Here is a 17,935-nt window from a genome sequence, read left to right on the forward strand (position 1 = left end):
TCTTTCTCGGAATATGTTCACCTCCTATCGATCAGCCACGCATTTTCTTTCTCTCATCATGTTCACGTTCCTGAAGTTCATGGCACACGGTAATGTTCATACACAGAGAACTTAATGATACTCGCCAATGCGAGCGGGATTGGTAATGATGAGGAAACTATCTTCAAAGGTCACGTCCTATCGTTAACAGCATCGTTCAAATATCTGTTTTGCGCAATTCCCTAGCCAGTAACAGCCTAGCACAAGTCCGTCAATTGTGTGTTATTGATCTCAAAGACCATCAACCAAAAGTAAAAGTTCGCCTCTTCTCGTATAGTCGTTGAGTGTTAAACACACGTATTGAGATACAAATCCACGGGATCCACTTAATACTTTTCAGAAATGACTGAGGGGATTTTTAGCTGACGGTCTACCGGAAAGAAGATAAATACCGACTCAATGTGACCAACGATGTCCAACCAGTGAAGGGATGGCTAGTACATGAATGGAAGTGAATATCAGGATGCACCTGTGCTTAGATTATTTGAGTACTGACCTTCGTCGTCCCTCCCCATTGTTAGCATCATACTGCTCCCAAACATAACCTGTGCGTTCGTATTCCTGAAAGCCGATATATAAGACTAACTAACGGCGCTTGTAAGTGGACTTCTTTCTCACCTTGAAAACATTATCAACCACGTTCTTCCTTAGTTCGGTATAGATCTGTTTAGCCTTCTCTTGGTAAAGACCTTCCTCTTTTGCATAGGTATTGTGCAATGCGCCTAGAATGAGGTAATTCATCTGAATCCAGATGGGACCCTTCCAGTAATTCTCTCCTTGCCCAAATTCTGGATGAGACATGGACAAGCTCCGGATACCGTAAGATGACCACAAGTGCTCAGGGTCATGAAGAAGGTCAAGGGTCGGACCGAGATGTGGGGAAGTTGGAGGGAGCAAGGAAAGTAAAAATGGGAAGAGCGACAGGTAACCCCTGTGACAGACGTGATAAGATTCGTCTATGCCGAACGATTCGGTTGAGAGTCGAAGCGCGCTCAGGGAATGGACACATACCATCATTATCTACGTTCACATCGCAGTACATTTGCTCTTTCTCATTCCAGTGAAGGTCTGAAAAATGTCGGCGGCCAGAATAGGTCTCAGGTGATCATGACTGACCTTCAATATTATCCAAAATGGCCTTCTCGATCTCTCCGTAGGAGATCGCATCATCTTCCTCTCCAACGAATGACGAGATCTCTCTCATCGTCCTTGAAAAGAATGCCATCCACGAGATGAGATCCAGATGCAGTTCACCAGGATGCGGAGGCCCACGAGGGTAATCATCCATACCACTCGTCAGAACATGGGATTCTGATCTTCCTCTCCATCGGTATCCCTCTGTCCTTGACCTTGCCTTCCTTCCATATTGTTTGATCTGTCCGCGCTGCGTACGACGGAACCAGTCATAATGTCGTTTGAGAGGCGGATAGATTGACTTCAAGAAAGACATCGCCGCCTCCGGTTCCAAGTACTTGCTAGAATCGGGATTTTGCGAAAACGATAAAGGCGTCTGCGCGTCTCCCATAACAAAGTCCATCCCAAGGTCTGCAGTAGATGGTCCACTGGAAGCAGCTTTAACCCGCGAAATCAAGGCTGTGACCGCCACTGTCAAAGTGGGCGGGTTTGCATAGTTGGGGACTTGTGTTTGAAATTCAGCAGGCACCTGAAACATCAGATGAGAAAGCTGTTGAATAGAAAGGCTGTCGAATGTATTCGAACCTTGGAACGAGCCTCTTCACCCAAGATTTGTTCTCGGGCTACCCATCCGTCCTCGTCAATTAGATTGATCCAATCTTTGAGGATCTCGACACTGTCACGCAATAAATAAAGCTACGGATAGCGACACATATAATATTCACCTAAAATCGTTATCCCATGCGCCTATGTGTATAAGGTGGAAGCCTTCGTCCCTGGGAGTATGCATTAGTGGTGAGATCAAAGGCCAGTTGCGGAGGACACACCAGTAGAAGCCTCTTGGAAAGAAACTTCGGCTGGGTGTACCAGTGAGCAGTGCCTTCGGTTCTGTGAGCCCTGGACCGCGTTCTTCGCTGTCATCAGTGAAACCTGCTCCGGAATCTTCCTCTTCGTCCCATTCATACGAAAATTTCTTATTCGTGATGGAGTTTCCATAAAAGTAGCCAACACCACCCATGAGGTTCGATGTGATGGCCTTTGAGAAGTCCTCAAAGCGAGCTTGGTCCGACGAAGGATAGTCAGCATGTCTTGGGAAAACCGCCTTGAAACGCTCGTCGAATGACCTTGTCAGTGCAGCAATGCCGTTGTCCAGAGTAGCCGCTAAATCATGATTAAATAGATGTCGCAAGACAAAAAAGTCCGAGAACCTTACAGCTAAGTTTATGTTTCGCGCTGACGCTCTCGAAAAAAACGTCGAATTGAAATTCTCCATCGAATAGCTTTTGGACCGCATGGAGATTGCTTCCGGTGTATGATTCGTCAGGTAGCTGTAATGTGAAGGAAGGATCGGGAGGGAGACCGGCAGATGGATCTTTATAAGGCTCCAAGATACCTTGCACTCGCTGAAACATTCCCTGTAGTAGAAGTTCTGGGTTCTAGGTGAAACGAGAACGGGTCTAGAGAATTGACTCTTGAGTACCTTTTGCTTTCCATATTTGACCATGGGGTACATTCAGCCCCACGAAATGAGTCTTCCCAATTCGATCCTCGAACAACTCCGAGCGAGAGCCACGGGTAATTGCAACATTATGGGGACCTCACGAATCATTCAAAATTAGCTTCCACCAAATCAGGTTTGAGCATACCATCCTCAACTCTAATCACGAAGTCATCAAGTTGGGGGGTGGAACCGGAAAACTTGACAGGTCCTTCTAGGCCCTAATCAATCGGTTGGGATAGCTGCAGTCGTGAAGGGTAGAAATGAACAAACATTTTCGTCCTCGTCTGTTTCCATGTCAATGCCCCCGATCCCTTCTAAGCCAAAATAGAATATTGTCGATATTCGAGAGGCACGAGCTATGCGAGAAGTTGAGTGCTATGAAAGGATATATGGTGGGATATAATTCACTTGTATCCAAGGGTTTTCCTTTAATCCTGGCGGCCCAGCTTCCACCATGGACACCTCCCGGAATTCTCAGAAATTCTGTAGTGAGTCGAACGTTATTTAACGTGTCTTCTATGACCTGAGTTCCTCCTTCACGAGTAAATTTGGTCCAGGTATATGTTTTAAGTTCATCAGCTTGTTCACAGCTATGCCGCGTCCCTAAAGCAGGATTTTTTCCCTCCAGTATTAATCATGTATATGACATAGAGGACCTACGAGTGACTGACGCATAATCATGTGTGCCGAACCAAAGGAGTCCTGTCATAAGCGATTGGGGGATTCGAGGTCGCAGACCAAAGTAAAGGTTGGGACGATAGGGGCCCCATAGAAGAGTATCGTTTGTCGTTGAAGACAACACGGCCGAAACGAAAGAAATGAGAAGAATCCATGGGAGGACCATGGTTGTTGTAGCGTGAGCCTTCCAGGACCAGACGTGGCGCGAAAAATGATGTCACATGACCCGTTTACCTCCGCGTCTGTCGAGAGGCCAGGGGTTTTATTACCGCAGATTATTACTTAATAACGTGCTACAAAGCCATCTAGGATACTAAATAGGTAGATACACGGTGTGATCTAGAACAACACCGGTCCTCCTTCTGTTCTTCCTTGCCCGAATCGTAGGTGAGCTCCTGTGAGTCTTGGTCGTGTAGCTAGGTGTCATGTGTATGTGTGGTATGTGTGGTATGAGGGCAGTGAAGACAAAAAGGGCTACTGGAAATCTGTCGTGGAATTTTCACAAGGGTGTCGAGGATTTCCGGTATGTCACGGGAGGCTCCTCAACATTGGGCATTCTACTTAGCTGGGAGAATGCGTTGGTTCCGGTCGAGTGGCCTCATGCGGCAAGGCCGTTCTTGCCATTACAGCTACGGTCACTTCGTATGTGCGGTCAATCTAAACGGCTGCTCGGCTGGATACTTAAGGCATCTTCCTTGGCGGCAAACGTTAGGCCGCGCGATTTGGGCGCGTTTCAACAGCTATGATTTGACATAAAAAAGCTGTTGAGGGCTGAGAATGCTAAGCAACCAGATGCCGTGTAAACAATCACTTAAAAAGTCTGAACTCGAGCCATAATAATCCGCCATAAGAACTTCCCAGAATGACAACCAGTGTCGCAGAAGCTAGTACCGTGGTTGGTGACCGCGACGTCGGCTTCGGGAACGACTTCCACAAACCTGGAGGAGTCTCTCCCCTTTCTCATAAATCGATCGGAAAGCGCAAGCCTCCGTCATCAAGCGATTTCGTTACCTCGTACTACGCCCTCGAAGACAGGCCTTTCTTCGTCCCAATTGGCAAAGACGGTGTCATTGCCGCACTCCAGAAACTAGACAAACAGCTGAAACAGGTCAGTCCGGTTGTACCTGGCTGCTATGCATGTTTCTCAGACTTCCCCTGCAGTCAGGTAGAAACAGGCTGTTGTCCAAGAAGGTCTTTATAATATCTATCTATGATCCAGTCATGTCCTCACATTGCTTTCAGACTCCTATTACGTGGACGGGATCCGAACTCACTCCCGGAAAACTTGGCTTGATAAATCATGGTGGCTCTCCTAAGATCCTAACTCGACCCGGTAGATATCCAGGATTTCCACTTCGTAATTGGTGGGCACGCAAATGGTGTGGGACTAAAGGAGGTACTCGCCTTTGCATTGATCATCATTCCACTGTTTTTCACTGAAAGAGCTAACCAGTATCGGACACTGTCATCGAATTCCTCGGCCTCACGGTTGTTCAAGTGTCCCAGAATCAAGCCGCTGTCATTTCCGATCCTCAGAACCAGATTTTTGTTATCCGCAACGCTGGTTTCGTCGCGTTCGCTGTTGAAGGAACTTACGACGTTCTTTCAATTGTTGACCAGACGCACTTACCTACTACAGTGAAGGACAGAGTGACTGGCTCTGTATTGGGCTCGACTCACGAAGTCCGGATGAAGAGCAAAGTGAATGCCAGAGAAGATCGTGAACATGTCGTGGCCCTCTTGTAAGTACACTCAACCTGTGTCAATAGCTGGTACTGACCTTCGCGTAGTTTGAATATGCCCGCCAACAATTGTGCGATTCTGCAGCGGGGAGATGATCTAGAGCTCCTAGGAGCTGGGCAATCCGTCATCACTCACCCGAGCGTGACGCTTCGTGGTCTTTATACGTTGGGTGAAAATCAGCTGGAGATGCCAACGAAGGACATGTGCGCATTTTCAATTTTTCAGAATCACTCCAACTTACCTTTCCGCTTCCAGCTTCACTCGGGATCAAGTACCAGTCAGCCTGACTATCTACCTCAAATGGCAATTAGAGGAACCTCTCAAACTAGCCTTACATGGGTATATGACTCCTTACGATGCCCTTCGTGACAAGACCCAGTCTATTCTCACTCAAATTGTTGCCCATTTGGATTACTCGGCAATGGTAAGTTAACCAGTTTGTTACTCTGTTTGGTCACACACAACCGCTTTACTTAGGTGAAGCAACGTTCCCTTGGCCCTGACAACATGGAAGATGGAAATGACCCTTCTTCTGCCTTTCTTGACGCCCTTAGAACGCGAGCAATGGACGAGATGCACGAGGCTGCTTTGGAATATGGCATAGTGTTGAAGGACCTTGGTAACGGTGTCTTTTTCCGAGGCTTAGCCTAAAAACTAAACTCAGCACGCCCTCAGCTGTTATTGACCGACAATTCAAGGGTGAAATTGCTTCAACCATGGATAAGCTCACTACTCGTGCCCTTCAAGCGCAAGTAGAAGCTGCGGTACGTTATTCAGATATACTTATAATCTTCAACACTCACGTCTCCTCTAGAACGTCGACCGAGAAAATAGCAACAAAGTCAAGCAAGAAGAAGGAGCATTATCGGTTGCCCGTATCAGTGCGCAAGCAAGGAATACCCAGGCCGATGCGGAAGCCTACAGTATTGTTGCTGCAGCGAAAGCTGGAGCGCAACGAGTCAAGATTGAGGCCGAGGCACAGGCCGAAGCCACCAAACTTGGGGCCCAAGCCGAAGCCGAGGCCATTCGTATTAAAGCTACGGCAGACGGACAAGTGGTCGATCAGTTTGCCCGGGAAATGCAGCTGCGTAGACTGGATGTCCGCAAAGTGCAAGCCTATGGTTCCAAAACCATCTTCGTTCCTACAGAAGGAACTGGCTCACAAATGGGGCAAACCCTAGCTTTGGGAATGGCAGCGGGTATGGGGTCGAAAGCTTCAGGCTAAGGAACGCCAACAGCGACCTAGGGGTCGAAGGGATGTAAAGCATATCTAATATCTAATAGTTGTTTCTGTAGTATGCGCACAATTCATGCGAATGTTACTCCTTGCTTGGTCTGAAGTGGACATAATTGTCGCTCGCAGGCTCGGCGCTGTACGGTGTGACGCCGAAGTGGGCTTCTCCATTGAGTGAAATGACTAGATTTTTACGTAATGTTACTGCTTCATGGTCCCCGCATTTCAATGTTTGGACGACGCGATCGTCACTCTGTCCGCTACCACCACGACCCATTACTTGCACCTCTCCTCCTCATTCCACACTCTCTTGAAACCATTCAATCTCGCCTACCATGAGATCTAAATTCAAAGACGAACACCCATTCGGTACACTCTTTACTCCTCCATATCAACACACCTTTTGTTCACATTATCTGTTGCAGAGAAACGCAAGGCAGAAGCAGAGCGTATTCGACAGAAATACCCCGATCGTATCCCGGTGCGTTCTCACTCCAGGTGTTATTTCAATCCTTCTTATCGATTTGGCAACAGGTCATCTGTGAGAAGGCGGATAAAACCGACATCCCCACAATTGACAAGAAGAAATATCTTGTCCCTTCTGTGAGTTTGAGTTGTCCTTTGATCGAAATACTTCCACTCACAGCCTGCAGGACTTGACCGTGGGCCAATTTGTTTATGTTATTCGGAAACGTATCAAACTGGCACCTGAGAAGGCGATATTTATCTTCGTCGACGAGGTCTTACCGCCGACAGCGGCACTGATGAGCGCTATATATGAGGAGCACAAGTACGTCTCTTTCACCCTTGAGACCGTGATTCTCTCTGATGCGGTTCTGATTCGCCTTAGGGACGAAGACAACTTCCTTTACGTCAGCTACTCCGGCGAAAACACTTTCGGTTCTGAAAGTTGGACCTCGGAGATATGATGGCAGGAGGCGTATTTGTACTGATTTTTAGCATTCTACTTTGATGGACGGACACCTAGAATTACGAGAACTTGGGTGTGATTCTTTAATATCTTTGCATCCATTGCATCCATGCGATGGATTCTTTGCAAGTAAATGGCTTTAACTTTCTCCCCACCCTGTATCTTAATCCTCTTCTTTCTCTTTCGAATTCAATGTATGAATGGCTATTGATATTCACACGACGTTCTGCGAACATTACCTTTTTCGGAATTGCGCGTTGTGGCAAAACATCAATCGCCCTTTGTTCAGAGTTCTTTGTTCGCTGAAGCGGGAGCGGGCCAGGCATTATCATTCATATTTAAACCTCATTCATGGAGTGCCCTAATGCCAGCGTGTAGCTCCTTCTTTCGTTCTCTGTTAGCACCATGCTTTTATGTTTTTCTTCGCACAGACTCAAGGTCGTCAGGATCATTATGTTCGGTGAGTGCCCTGCCAGCTTCGATGGCAATTGACTTATACTCTGTGCAGTTCTCCTTCATATCGTTCACGTCACTTTGATCGGTTTATTATGCGCTTCTCTGGCTGCTGACACTGGTACTCGTGAGTTGAAGGATGTTTAAACTTCTTCTAAGCTAAGGCGATCTATTAGTTTTTGAAGCCATAACGATGGCAATGGACTGGGTGGCTCTAATATCACTTGCTCTGTGCCTCGCGTACAGTATGTGGAATCTCAACGTCCTCTTGGGACAAGAATATGGGAAAGCTTGGATGGGCGAGCTTCGGGCATTTCTTTGTTGTGGTTTTTTCAGTCTCGGTATATACTTCTCATATATGAGGCTTAGCATCGGTCTAACTGTGTTTCCATTAGGTAATGCGACCGCATTTTCTGTGCGAATGCACACCAGACGGCTGTGTGTCGACTTTAGTGGGATCACCGGCGAGTCCTGTAAGCTTGCGAGCATCGTTTTAGCTTTGTCTTGGGTAACCGTTCTGTTCTGTGTGTATTTCTTCGTATGGATTCTTTCAAAAACTTACGTCTACTCAGCTATCACAGGAGCGCTTGCGAGGTACTTGGACCGGGATGGTTTTGAACAAGCACAGGCGACTTCACCTGAACATTCTCACGTCCAAACGGTAGAAGTCCAGCCAGGCCAGTCGCCTACAAGCCAAGGGCTAAGGCCTGTACCGTCGACGCCTCTCTCTCATAAGAGTTCTTACCGGGTTCCACTACCACCACCATCACCGACTTGGACTACTGAATATGGCCGGACGACGCCTAAGGCGACTGCTTCTGCCGATAGTACAGAATACTGGACGATTATACCAGTGTGATCAGAGTCTAGCCATTGCTCTCCTTATAAGGTTGTACGAATAGAAATAGATTAACGATGTAATAATCCAATCATGACTCTAGATCGATGCTGAGATACATCTCGGTCGTAATTTCATCCGTATTCCAATACTGATCCCAATCTTCCTCGTCAGGTATATCATCCTGTAACGTGCCGATGTCCAGCGGAACGAGTTGGTTGGGGCCAGGCTCGGCCATGGTGGGGCCACGGTTCAGAGACTTCCCCTGCATTGAAGATAGAGGCACGAGGCACGACACCCCAGGCGTATCGACGATATAGTCGACTGATGTCGGTGAAGCCACTGAGCTGAATATGACACTCAGCCTGCGTATCAGGGTGGAGTCGGGTCGATCAAGCTTCTGGCGCTTCTGGTTCTGTTCATATCGCCTCCTCCCCGTCCTCGAGAGCATTATGCGAACGTTAACTTGATTCGCCCACACAAGACCCAGACTTGCCTCCTTCCTTGCTTCACCTACAGTCCCTTCGGGCTGACTGAACCACCTCGATTGTTCGGCGTAAGGTAGACCAAGATTCTCGATTCCTTTGAAGCCAGGTCCGCGTTCAAAAGCATCGACGACTTCGTTCAACACCAGGATGATCATGTCGTGGGAATACGCGAGCTTATGGAGGAGCTGCGATATCTCAGTGATATTTTTGGATCGTTCGACGAGTGTGTGGGTTGATGTCTTGCTGGAGGTGTGAAAGAGCTCTCCTAGAGCATCAATGACAAGAAGTTTGACCGGGACGTTTGATTCCTCGATGAAGAGGGGTAGTGCTCGTTGCAAGGCGCTCAGAAGGACGGGGATGGTAGGGACAGACATAGTGTGGACATCGCGGAGACCGCAAGTAGCAAGTTTTGGGTGACTTTCAGACATTTGAACCAGCCGTTCTGTAGGCAGCTGTGCAGAGGTCATCATGTAACACGAGGATCCTGCGAGCCCTCCCAGCTCCTGAGGAAGCTGGACACACAGAGACAGCTGCAGCGCAAACTGCGTCTTGCCTGCAGAGCTGCAGTATGAAGCTTGAGCACAAACATATTTCAAAGTATCAGAGACAAATGCACCTTTCCCCAACAACTTCCCAGACCATCCCGGTCCTCACGCCGCCACCAAGTGCAGAGTCTAGTACATCGTCGCCAGTCGTGCAGATACCAGTCGTGTTCGAGGCTTCTTCCAGAGATTGTGGCTTGATGGGCTCAGCCTGACAGAACGCATCGACGATACCTTTAATCTCCAAAGGCGAAACCTTGCATCGACGAGCTAGTTCTGTGGCTGGGGTGAAGACGAGATCGGTGATGGTACTGACATTACCTAGGAACGAGTGTGAGAGATAGGCAAGAGAGAACGAGTAACTCCTGCACCTTTTCGCAGGATTTGCTTGTGTGATGAGGTCAACGTAGAGTTCGAAATCATTACTCGACGCGTCTCTTTCCTCTACCTCATCTTCATGGCGACCCTGTCAGTCTTCTTCCAATATTCTAATAACTTTTGACACGAATTCGCGTAGGCCAACGAAAAGATCCGCCACCAACGTTCTACCGCTACCAGAGGGTACACCATCCTTTATAATTACTCCCGGTCAAAAATCCTATAAACATCAATACTCAAATATCTATTACGCCCGCCTTACTCAAACAAAACATCATGTAGAGGAAAGAGCAAAGAAACGGTGGAAGGACCTCGATGGTGCGTCTGTCCTCCAGTCTGTGGGACTCCATACCTTTAATTGATTTTTTCCCTTGGAAAAGGTAACCCAGTTTTGGTACCACGCGTCCTTGAGGTAACAAAAGGGAAATTGTGCTATATCATTGGAACGGTATACATGGATATGCCATTGAAACCCAATGTCATTGAAGACATTGCGCGGGATGTGAGTATCGGTGGTTCCGACTGCAGCAATTTTCTGACTCCATGAAAAGCGATCCATACCACCACCCCCACCAGCTGAAAAATTCTACTCCCCCGACGACAAAGTAATGTTGGAAGACGAATCCGGTCGAATACCACTCGTCGGTGATTGCGTCGAGAAAGCAAAGCTTGTAACAGGGGTCATTCTCGGTGCGCTTGGTATGGAGACCCCAAACAGCGAGTTTGAGGTCATTGACATTTGTTATGCTGGTATCACCCCATCTTCGATGAAGGAGGAATCACCCGAGGATGTTGACGGTGCGCACTTTCGGTAGTCTTCTTACCTTTTTCATATTCAGGCCTTTCTAGACTCGAGAAGCGGGGCTTTGGATGAATGGCTAGCAGCCATCTCTGGCCTGGAAGTCGGCTCGCAATCTTCATCTGATGCACTTATTCATCTATTGGTCGAGTATCTCACCGGAGAGGAATGTGCCAAACGACATTCGGTGCCCCCAAGTCAAATCTCGCGTCTCATAGTAGTAGGAAATTCATTAACGCCCCTCGTCATCAATAGCAAAGGAGAAGCAAATGTAGAGCAAGTGCCTGACAAAAAATCGGTCAGTTGTATGTTTGTGACCGATACGTAATTTGACATTCACCTTCAGCGACACGATCCGACTAGCTTCTCCACACACCCAATATTCACCCTTTCCGCCCATCTATTGGATATTGGCCGAGTAATGCCCATTCATTTGTTGCCAGGCGAGAATGATCCCTCCGGAGTGATCATGCCACAGCAACCACTACCAAGAGGAATGTTCGGCGCTGTCGCCACCTTATCGTCCTTCTCCTGCGAGTCGAACCCTACATATCTGCGGATTGGCACCAAAGATGTGACGAGAACCCTCCTCATCAACTCCGGACAGCCCTTGAACGACATGTTCAAATATGTGTCCTGTCCTCCCCATACCCGTCTTTCTTTGCTTGAATCTACACTCATCTGGAGACATATGGCCCCTACGGCACCAGATACGTTATGGTGTCACCCTTACATCGGGTGGGATCCATTCATTATCAAGGAAACTCCTGATATCTACATTGTTGGAGGCCAGGAAAGATTATTTACCAAGATGGTCGTTGAAGCAGAAACGAAAGTGAGACGGTGTCGAATCATCGGCGTTCCTCACTTCGCCAAGACAGGTCTACTGGCTCTGGTTAATTTGCGGACTTTGGAGGTAAGGAAGATTAGATTTGGTGCAGAGGGTAAAAAATACAAGGTTGAAGGTGGGGGTTCTAACATGGAGGCAGAGCCATCAATTAATTTTTAGATGACATGTTTTACAAGTCTGTTTACCTCCTTGTCTTGAAGTGTAGCTTCAGTTTGAATGGTTTGAGTCGCAATCAATCCCACTCCATAGTGGAGGGGATCCAATAAGCTCGCCCATAAGTTTCATCCTGCTCGTCAACCCAACATAATCCGTCCCGAAGAAGCATGTTCTCAAGGGCAGCATGAGCCCGTTCTCGAGTCCATTGATGTCCGTGCACCAACATCTCTTCTACGACTCTGCCTCCTCGCTCTCTAGCGGTAACAAGAACCAGGACCTGATCTGTATCCAGCTCTTTCGGAACGCTCCTTATCATCTTTTTCCCGCCAACATCGATCACTTGATAACCTGCACCGAGAGGTTCCAACGTCTTGATGCTTCGCACTATATCCTCCTCTGTAATCTCTGCGTCACTCACGCCTCGCAGCTTTACAATCATTCTTATCACCTCTTCCATCACAATCATACCTCCGTTCCTTTCCCTCGTGGACACACAAATATCCACGATTTGCACACCCAATTCATACTGCCAGTCTCCAAGATTGAACATTTCTGCCCACCATCCTCCCTTTTTTGGACCTGCAAGAGGATCGACTCCGATGGATGAGCACATTTGTTGGAATGCATGCCTGAAATTCGGGTCTTTGCGTATCGAGTCTCGATGATTGGTAGCGAAATGAGCTAGAGCAGTTCGGAATTGAGCAAGTTGGGAATGGAGATGCTGGACTTGACTTTCAGATAGTTGCGTGGATAACTCAGCGAAAGAACGTTTGGATTGTTCATGTCGATCAAAAGCAGCTAAACCGACACCTCTTCGCATGTTGGAACGTGCGACGCCAGAAATTCCCACGATGTTGACCCACATCACGACGACTTGTAAGCTGTTTCTCCCCATTCAACCTTCCGATTCCCACCAGCCATCGATTTGTTTGACAGCTGCTGCGGATTCTGGCCCCTTTGTGTTCTTCAGTGGGAACTCCACACCCTTTTATGAAAGTCTTGCGTCTTCTGCCGTTGGGAAACACTCGCACAAATGGCTCTCCCTCACTGAATTATCTCTGTGCTCCATCCGAGTTTGTGGTACTGTGTTCACCGCGTCTTCAATACCAACACAGAATGTTTACTGAGCAATGACTGTCAGGTTCGACCTTGCCTCAGGGTCAAAAACGCGTATATTTCTGGCTATGATGAATCTACATGCCATAATGATTGGGCTTGCCGCTTGGGAAAGAAATCACCAAAATAGTTGCCATTCATTTGTCCGTGGTCAAAAAGCCCCTGCAGCATTGCAAATTTCGCCCATGTCTCTCTTCAAAAGCATACTCCATCTAACTCTTCTTCCAGCAGTCGTACTTGCCCAGGGTTATGGCGGCGGCGGCGGAGGTTCTGGAACAACCACATCTAGTCCCAGTGCTCCGTCCGCCCCTGCTGACACGCCAGGACAGATGAATGTGAGTTGCATGGAATTATCCTATGATGCGTCAACTCAGTCAATGCTACAGGTAGATGTGTTTTACCAGGGTAATTACGTCTTCCACCCTCCCAATCTCAACGCCAGCAACGGTACGCTCGTGACGTTTTATATTCCTGGGTGAGTTGGTCTCTACCTCCTGCTACGCATCCCTCACCAATCATCGTAGGGGAGCTTTACCACATTCCGTCACGCAGTCCTCGTTCAACGCGCCCTGTACTTATCTGCAAGCAAACACCACTGCTAGTACACCCGCTGGTTTCGACTCCGGCTTGACCAATTCAAAACAGTTCACAATCAACATTACGGACGACACGAAACGTATGTGCATTAATCGTGCTGATGGCTTGTGGCGAGTTCTCTGATTCCTGAATCCACAGCAATCTGGTTCCATTGCAAATCTGTGCGGGACGGCTTTTTTACGTCTACTAGTATCATGGACTCACGCTACCGTTCACAGCCATTGCATTGCGGTATGGGTATGGTGGGAAGCATCAATGCTCCATCGACAGGAAACACCCACGATATGTTCGTAGCAAAGGCAAAATCAATTGGAAATAATGAAGTCACGGTATCCGATGGGTAGTTTCCTTGAGCTCATGGCAACCTTCTCACCTCTTTTTTTGTAGGAGGCAGACACTGGTGCAGTGACTGGTGGATTCAACGCAGTTGCGACTGCCGGACCGAGTGCAAGTTCAAATGGCTCAACGAAAGTAATGGCCAGTGTTGGTGTATCGTTGTACTTTGTTATTCTGGTTCTATCTTTACTGTAGAGTGATTGGTGGTCACCTCCTACCTAAGCAGATGTCATTCGTTCAGTTTTTGTATAGATTGTTGTACGCAATCGAAGACAATTGTATCTTGGATAATTTGAATCCGAGACGAGGCAATACAAAGTTCAAACAGACTATTAGTACGTGGCTGTGAACACACCTCTTCCACTGAATATCGACTTCGTGGCAGGGTTAGATATGTTGTCTAAAATACCTCAACGCTTCACATCTTCGTTTGGTCTCTTACCGGATGCAGAGAAGCTGGCTTTTCGCAGTCAACCCAACGGATTATCGAAGCTAGCAACGACGCGAGTACGTATTCACATTCTGCTCACTCGCATACTCGAAACTTTACATGTCGTCTCATTCATTCAGCATATTCCAGAGAATGATGGCTATTGGAATCAAGTACAATTCTCTCGGGTTTTGGCCTAGTTATAACAGATATTGATGAAGGCGTCCCACAGTATGTTGTTCTGTTTGATTCGGCCTCGGAGGTGTTTTCTTTGATTACACCCAATGACAGTACGCGTTTTGACTGCGAAATATCTTCGTCGCTCATATTATATGCAGTTCGGCGAGCCCTTCATGACGCACCGGAAAACATTGCGACACTCATTCGAGTGATATGCTCACGCCTCTTCAATCTAATATCAGACCACACATTTCCTACACCTTCTGCAGCATCCGTTTCGGCTTTTGCATCTTCAATCATCAAGGCTGGTACAGGCTCCTCCGACCGTAATCCTACAAAAGAAGTCCTGAACTGTCTCCGTGTCCTTCAACGTGTTTTACCTGTGGTGTTTGAGCTGGAGGGAGAATCGAATGTGTTTGACTTGGAAGTATTTTGGAAAAGCGATGAAACGCAAGAAGACGAGAATGGAGGAAATGGAGAATCACGAGACGCCCCTCAATTCGTAATTGAAGACGACGATGACAGTGACGACGGAACGAATGCACTTGAACTGCAGGAACCGCAGACTCCAAAACAGAAAAAGATAAAGAAACTTCCATCTCTTGGGGAGCGGCTCTTCAATACAATCATCGATCTCATGTTCTGTTGCGGATTCACTCTACCAACGAAGATACAAAAGGACCATCATAAGATTAACTATGTCATTTGGCACGTCGTGTTGTTACTTTTTCTGCCACCGTAGCCTCATGCAATGCACTCAGGGAAAAGGGGATTGGCTCAACTATCGATCCCGGTCCAAGCCAGCAGTATGATAACAACAAAACTGAAGTTTTACGATTACTGCTCGTATTACTTTCGCGGCAAATTTACGTATCCGCCTCGTCACTCTTCAGCGTCCCATCGCTGTATACTCTTCATGTCGTACAGAAGACTCGGCGGCGCGACGTTCTAACCGTCCTGTGCTCTCTCGTCAACACCGCTATGAACTCAACCACCGGGCCTTCCACTATCGGGAATATGGCAGGACGATTACCGTACAATCACCTTGTCTTCAAAGGTGAAGATCCTAGAGCAAATCTGGTTTCGATGTGTTTCCAGGTACTTTTGGAGCTTCTCGATTTCCAGAGTGGTAGTGCCAGAGACATAATTGTTGGTGCGGGTGAACAACAGGTTTCCACGCCCTCAGCTCGTACCAATGCATTCAGATACTTCCTCATGAAGCTGGTGGAGATTGTTTCTTCTCTGTCAACGTCTCGCACCAGTACTCACATATTCGACGTCTAGCACCGAACTCCAGACTTTGACTTTATTTTAGACGGTGTCATAGGGATAATGGAACAGGAAATTGCGAATGTGAATAACATTCTACCGGGCGCAAGGAAATCCATGCCATACGTTGCCGAGAACAGTGAGTCCGGTAGTCCGGTATTTTTCGAGGATGACAGCTCTGAACAAGGACCCAGTTTTGTTCTTTTGGAAGATGATTGAACTCAATAAGGTGAGATTGTTCGACTGTTGAATCGGGTGCTTCTGACAGGAGATTGTCCTCAGAAATTTCGTGCATACGTTCTAGATTCTGACCGAGCGATGGATCTGATCGCGTATTTACTATGCTATAATCTTGAGATCAAGGACAAACCCCGTGAGGAACTCTTCGTCTCGTCTCAGCATGCAACCTCAACTGATACCCGTCTCGCCAGCGCAACACGGGCTTTGTCGAGCCCTATCGTACATTATGCAGACCCTCTCTGCTGAACCAGGCTTCGGTGCTAAACTATCCAATCCTATAAAAGCTCATATTCCCGCTAAATGGGCCGTCCCTGGATCTGCAACTGATTTTCTGGTCAATGTAAGTAGTCTATTCCATCCGTTTTTGTGGTGACTCAATGGAGACGAACAGAGTATCTATTCCATAGTTGCAACTACATCGGGAGCTCTTAATTCTCTATATCCGGCGTTCATTATCACGCTCTCGAATTGTGCTCCCTATTTCAAGTATCTCGGTGTCACGACCTCCGCAAGATTAGTCCAACTCTTTACATCATTCTCCAATCCTTTGTTCCTCCTCTCCGACGAAGGCCACCCTCGGCTTCTCTTCTTTATGTAAGTCCCGTCTTGGTACCGATGTACCTCGTTAATGTATGCTTTCAGGCTTGAAGTCTTCAGCTCGATTATTTTACACCACCTCGCTGAAAACCCCAATCTGATATACGGGATCATATCCTCTCACAAGGTTTTTGAAGATCTAGGAACATTTACATTATACGGCGGGCTGCGAGAGATCAAACGGATGCAAGCTGTCAAGGAGGAACTGGCAAGGAAAAACGACACTAAGGTGAAGAGAAGCACTCGTCAGTCCTCTGATGAGGCTTCGGAAACTCACCAGGAGAAGAAGAGGTTGTTGGCCCACGAGATAGATCTGGAAGCGAATGAGGCTGGTGCCTATGATAGTGCACATCGTCGGGAAATAGATGACAACGTGCCTTCTACTACACCATCTATGAGCCCAACTCCAGAATCGATGCCTAGTGTTTCTGAGCGGGCGAGAGGAAAGATGAAAGAGCGCCGTTCATCATCATTAGACGCCGATGATAGTCTCGAACGTATAGCAGCTATTGGCATTGGACGGAACGGTTTTGTTCCTACTCAAGAATGGGTGAGCGTTGTCGGCTACTCGATACCACATTTCTCACCTGAGCCCCCCCAGGTCACTTCGTGGCAACAGGGGTGAGCAGGCGGGCGAGGCATATCACGATGCATAAGATTACTAATTGTGATCCACTTCTACGCCAGCCTTCCGTTAGATACTGTGATGTTACTCATCTCTGAATTGTTACCCAAGATTGAGGAAATGCAAGGAGGGCACAAAACCAGTTCTGCGGGGACCATTCACGACTTTCTTTCCGCTGTGACACTTAGGGATGTGCTTCCGCCGGTACCGCCACTTTCTCCTCGCAGGTTCATTGTACGTGACAGCACGCTGGTCTGGAAAGCCTACTCACTTTTAGTCTGTAGTGGTCGGATGCATCGATCGTGTGGTTGACATCACTCATATGGGGAGAAATCTTTGTTCGTGGCATCACACCACTGGGGATATGGAACTCGACGAACGTCCGGTTATTTCATGTCAAGCAACGTCGGGATAACCAGAGACAGATATCGGAGACTGTTTCTAATGTTGTTGGGGGTATTTTGGGCCGAACTGGTTCTACAGATTCGCTAGCCAGGTCACGGTCATGATGGTCATTTTTTGATGCATTCTGTTATATTACATGTCCCTGTTATATCTATTATATCACCTTGAAGGAGTTGCGAACTCAGGGGCGATACCAGGGCCTGAACGGGACGTGTATGTATACAAGCTTATCATCATTGGCATGAGCATGAGGCAAGACATGATTGAGTATGCCACTACGTAGGGAACCAAATCCATAGTCTTTCCAAGCCATGGCCTGCGACTCTGATTTGAAGGTGGCCACTGGCCATGGTTGCTCTGAGGCTACGAGCCAGTC

At 47.6% G+C, this 17,935-nt stretch overlaps 10 protein-coding genes across 10 annotated transcripts; 6 read left to right on the top strand and 4 right to left on the bottom strand.

Moving 5' to 3' along the window:
- Window positions 1–365: 365 nt before the first annotated feature.
- E1B28_008596 (uncharacterized protein) lies at window positions 366–2,585 on the bottom strand (the record flags this gene model as incomplete). The annotated part of the gene is made up of 10 exons (XM_043153416.1): window positions 366–385; window positions 436–473; window positions 536–600; window positions 658–995; window positions 1,051–1,107; window positions 1,156–1,702; window positions 1,759–1,849; window positions 1,899–1,949; window positions 2,001–2,334; window positions 2,387–2,585. 10 exons carry the CDS (start codon window positions 2,583–2,585, stop codon window positions 366–368), a joined length of 1,740 nt encoding a protein of 579 aa, XP_043008700.1.
- Window positions 2,586–2,778: 193 nt separating this feature from the next.
- On the bottom strand, window positions 2,779–3,518 carry E1B28_008597 (uncharacterized protein; the record flags this gene model as incomplete). The annotated part of the gene is made up of 4 exons (XM_043153417.1): window positions 2,779–2,892; window positions 2,945–3,030; window positions 3,083–3,277; window positions 3,335–3,518. 4 exons carry the CDS (start codon window positions 3,516–3,518, stop codon window positions 2,779–2,781), a joined length of 579 nt encoding a protein of 192 aa, XP_043008701.1.
- A 602-nt stretch (window positions 3,519–4,120) lies between these two features.
- On the top strand, window positions 4,121–6,467 carry E1B28_008598 (uncharacterized protein). Its single transcript, XM_043153418.1, has 9 exons — window positions 4,121–4,460; window positions 4,514–4,543; window positions 4,595–4,748; window positions 4,806–5,094; window positions 5,143–5,298; window positions 5,351–5,519; window positions 5,573–5,714; window positions 5,771–5,859; window positions 5,910–6,467. Exons 1-9 carry the CDS (start codon window positions 4,215–4,217, stop codon window positions 6,318–6,320), a joined length of 1,686 nt encoding a protein of 561 aa, XP_043008702.1. The 5' UTR covers window positions 4,121–4,214; the 3' UTR covers window positions 6,321–6,467.
- Window positions 6,468–6,570: 103 nt separating this feature from the next.
- Window positions 6,571–7,494, top strand: ATG8 (ubiquitin-like protein atg8). Its single transcript, XM_043153419.1, has 5 exons — window positions 6,571–6,698; window positions 6,755–6,810; window positions 6,864–6,932; window positions 6,983–7,119; window positions 7,180–7,494. The coding sequence occupies exons 1-5, from the start codon at window positions 6,665–6,667 to the stop codon at window positions 7,256–7,258; spliced, it is 375 nt and encodes a 124-aa protein (XP_043008703.1). The 5' UTR covers window positions 6,571–6,664; the 3' UTR covers window positions 7,259–7,494.
- Window positions 7,495–7,713: 219 nt separating this feature from the next.
- E1B28_008600 (uncharacterized protein) lies at window positions 7,714–8,572 on the top strand (the record flags this gene model as incomplete). Its single annotated transcript, XM_043153420.1, has 5 exons — window positions 7,714–7,720; window positions 7,769–7,840; window positions 7,890–8,054; window positions 8,109–8,237; window positions 8,286–8,572. The coding sequence occupies 5 exons, from the start codon at window positions 7,714–7,716 to the stop codon at window positions 8,570–8,572; spliced, it is 660 nt and encodes a 219-aa protein (XP_043008704.1).
- A 6-nt stretch (window positions 8,573–8,578) lies between these two features.
- On the bottom strand, window positions 8,579–10,004 carry E1B28_008601 (uncharacterized protein; the record flags this gene model as incomplete). The annotated part of the gene is made up of 3 exons (XM_043153421.1): window positions 8,579–9,600; window positions 9,656–9,902; window positions 9,953–10,004. 3 exons carry the CDS (start codon window positions 10,002–10,004, stop codon window positions 8,643–8,645), a joined length of 1,257 nt encoding a protein of 418 aa, XP_043008705.1. The 3' UTR covers window positions 8,579–8,642.
- Window positions 10,005–10,038: 34 nt separating this feature from the next.
- Window positions 10,039–11,767, top strand: E1B28_008602 (uncharacterized protein; the record flags this gene model as incomplete). The annotated part of the gene is made up of 6 exons (XM_043153422.1): window positions 10,039–10,049; window positions 10,099–10,277; window positions 10,340–10,461; window positions 10,511–10,757; window positions 10,809–11,056; window positions 11,105–11,767. The coding sequence occupies 6 exons, from the start codon at window positions 10,039–10,041 to the stop codon at window positions 11,765–11,767; spliced, it is 1,470 nt and encodes a 489-aa protein (XP_043008706.1).
- Window positions 11,768–11,840: 73 nt separating this feature from the next.
- Window positions 11,841–12,584, bottom strand: E1B28_008603 (uncharacterized protein; the record flags this gene model as incomplete). The annotated part of the gene is made up of 1 exon (XM_043153423.1): window positions 11,841–12,584. One exon carries the CDS (start codon window positions 12,582–12,584, stop codon window positions 11,841–11,843), a length of 744 nt encoding a protein of 247 aa, XP_043008707.1.
- A 364-nt stretch (window positions 12,585–12,948) lies between these two features.
- E1B28_008604 (uncharacterized protein) lies at window positions 12,949–14,008 on the top strand (the record flags this gene model as incomplete). The annotated part of the gene is made up of 6 exons (XM_043153424.1): window positions 12,949–13,215; window positions 13,267–13,355; window positions 13,405–13,556; window positions 13,616–13,638; window positions 13,696–13,806; window positions 13,865–14,008. 6 exons carry the CDS (start codon window positions 12,949–12,951, stop codon window positions 14,006–14,008), a joined length of 786 nt encoding a protein of 261 aa, XP_043008708.1.
- A 198-nt stretch (window positions 14,009–14,206) lies between these two features.
- E1B28_008605 (uncharacterized protein) lies at window positions 14,207–17,663 on the top strand (the record flags this gene model as incomplete). Its single annotated transcript, XM_043153425.1, has 14 exons — window positions 14,207–14,320; window positions 14,384–14,416; window positions 14,476–14,533; window positions 14,582–15,131; window positions 15,185–15,647; window positions 15,708–15,831; window positions 15,887–15,921; window positions 15,975–16,065; window positions 16,124–16,272; window positions 16,324–16,526; window positions 16,575–17,079; window positions 17,131–17,150; window positions 17,217–17,388; window positions 17,439–17,663. 14 exons carry the CDS (start codon window positions 14,207–14,209, stop codon window positions 17,661–17,663), a joined length of 2,742 nt encoding a protein of 913 aa, XP_043008709.1.
- Window positions 17,664–17,935: the final 272 nt, after the last annotated feature.

This window comes from Marasmius oreades, chromosome 5, assembly GCF_018924745.1.
Source record: "Marasmius oreades isolate 03SP1 chromosome 5, whole genome shotgun sequence".
Taxonomy (NCBI): Eukaryota; Fungi; Basidiomycota; class Agaricomycetes; order Agaricales; family Marasmiaceae; genus Marasmius; species Marasmius oreades.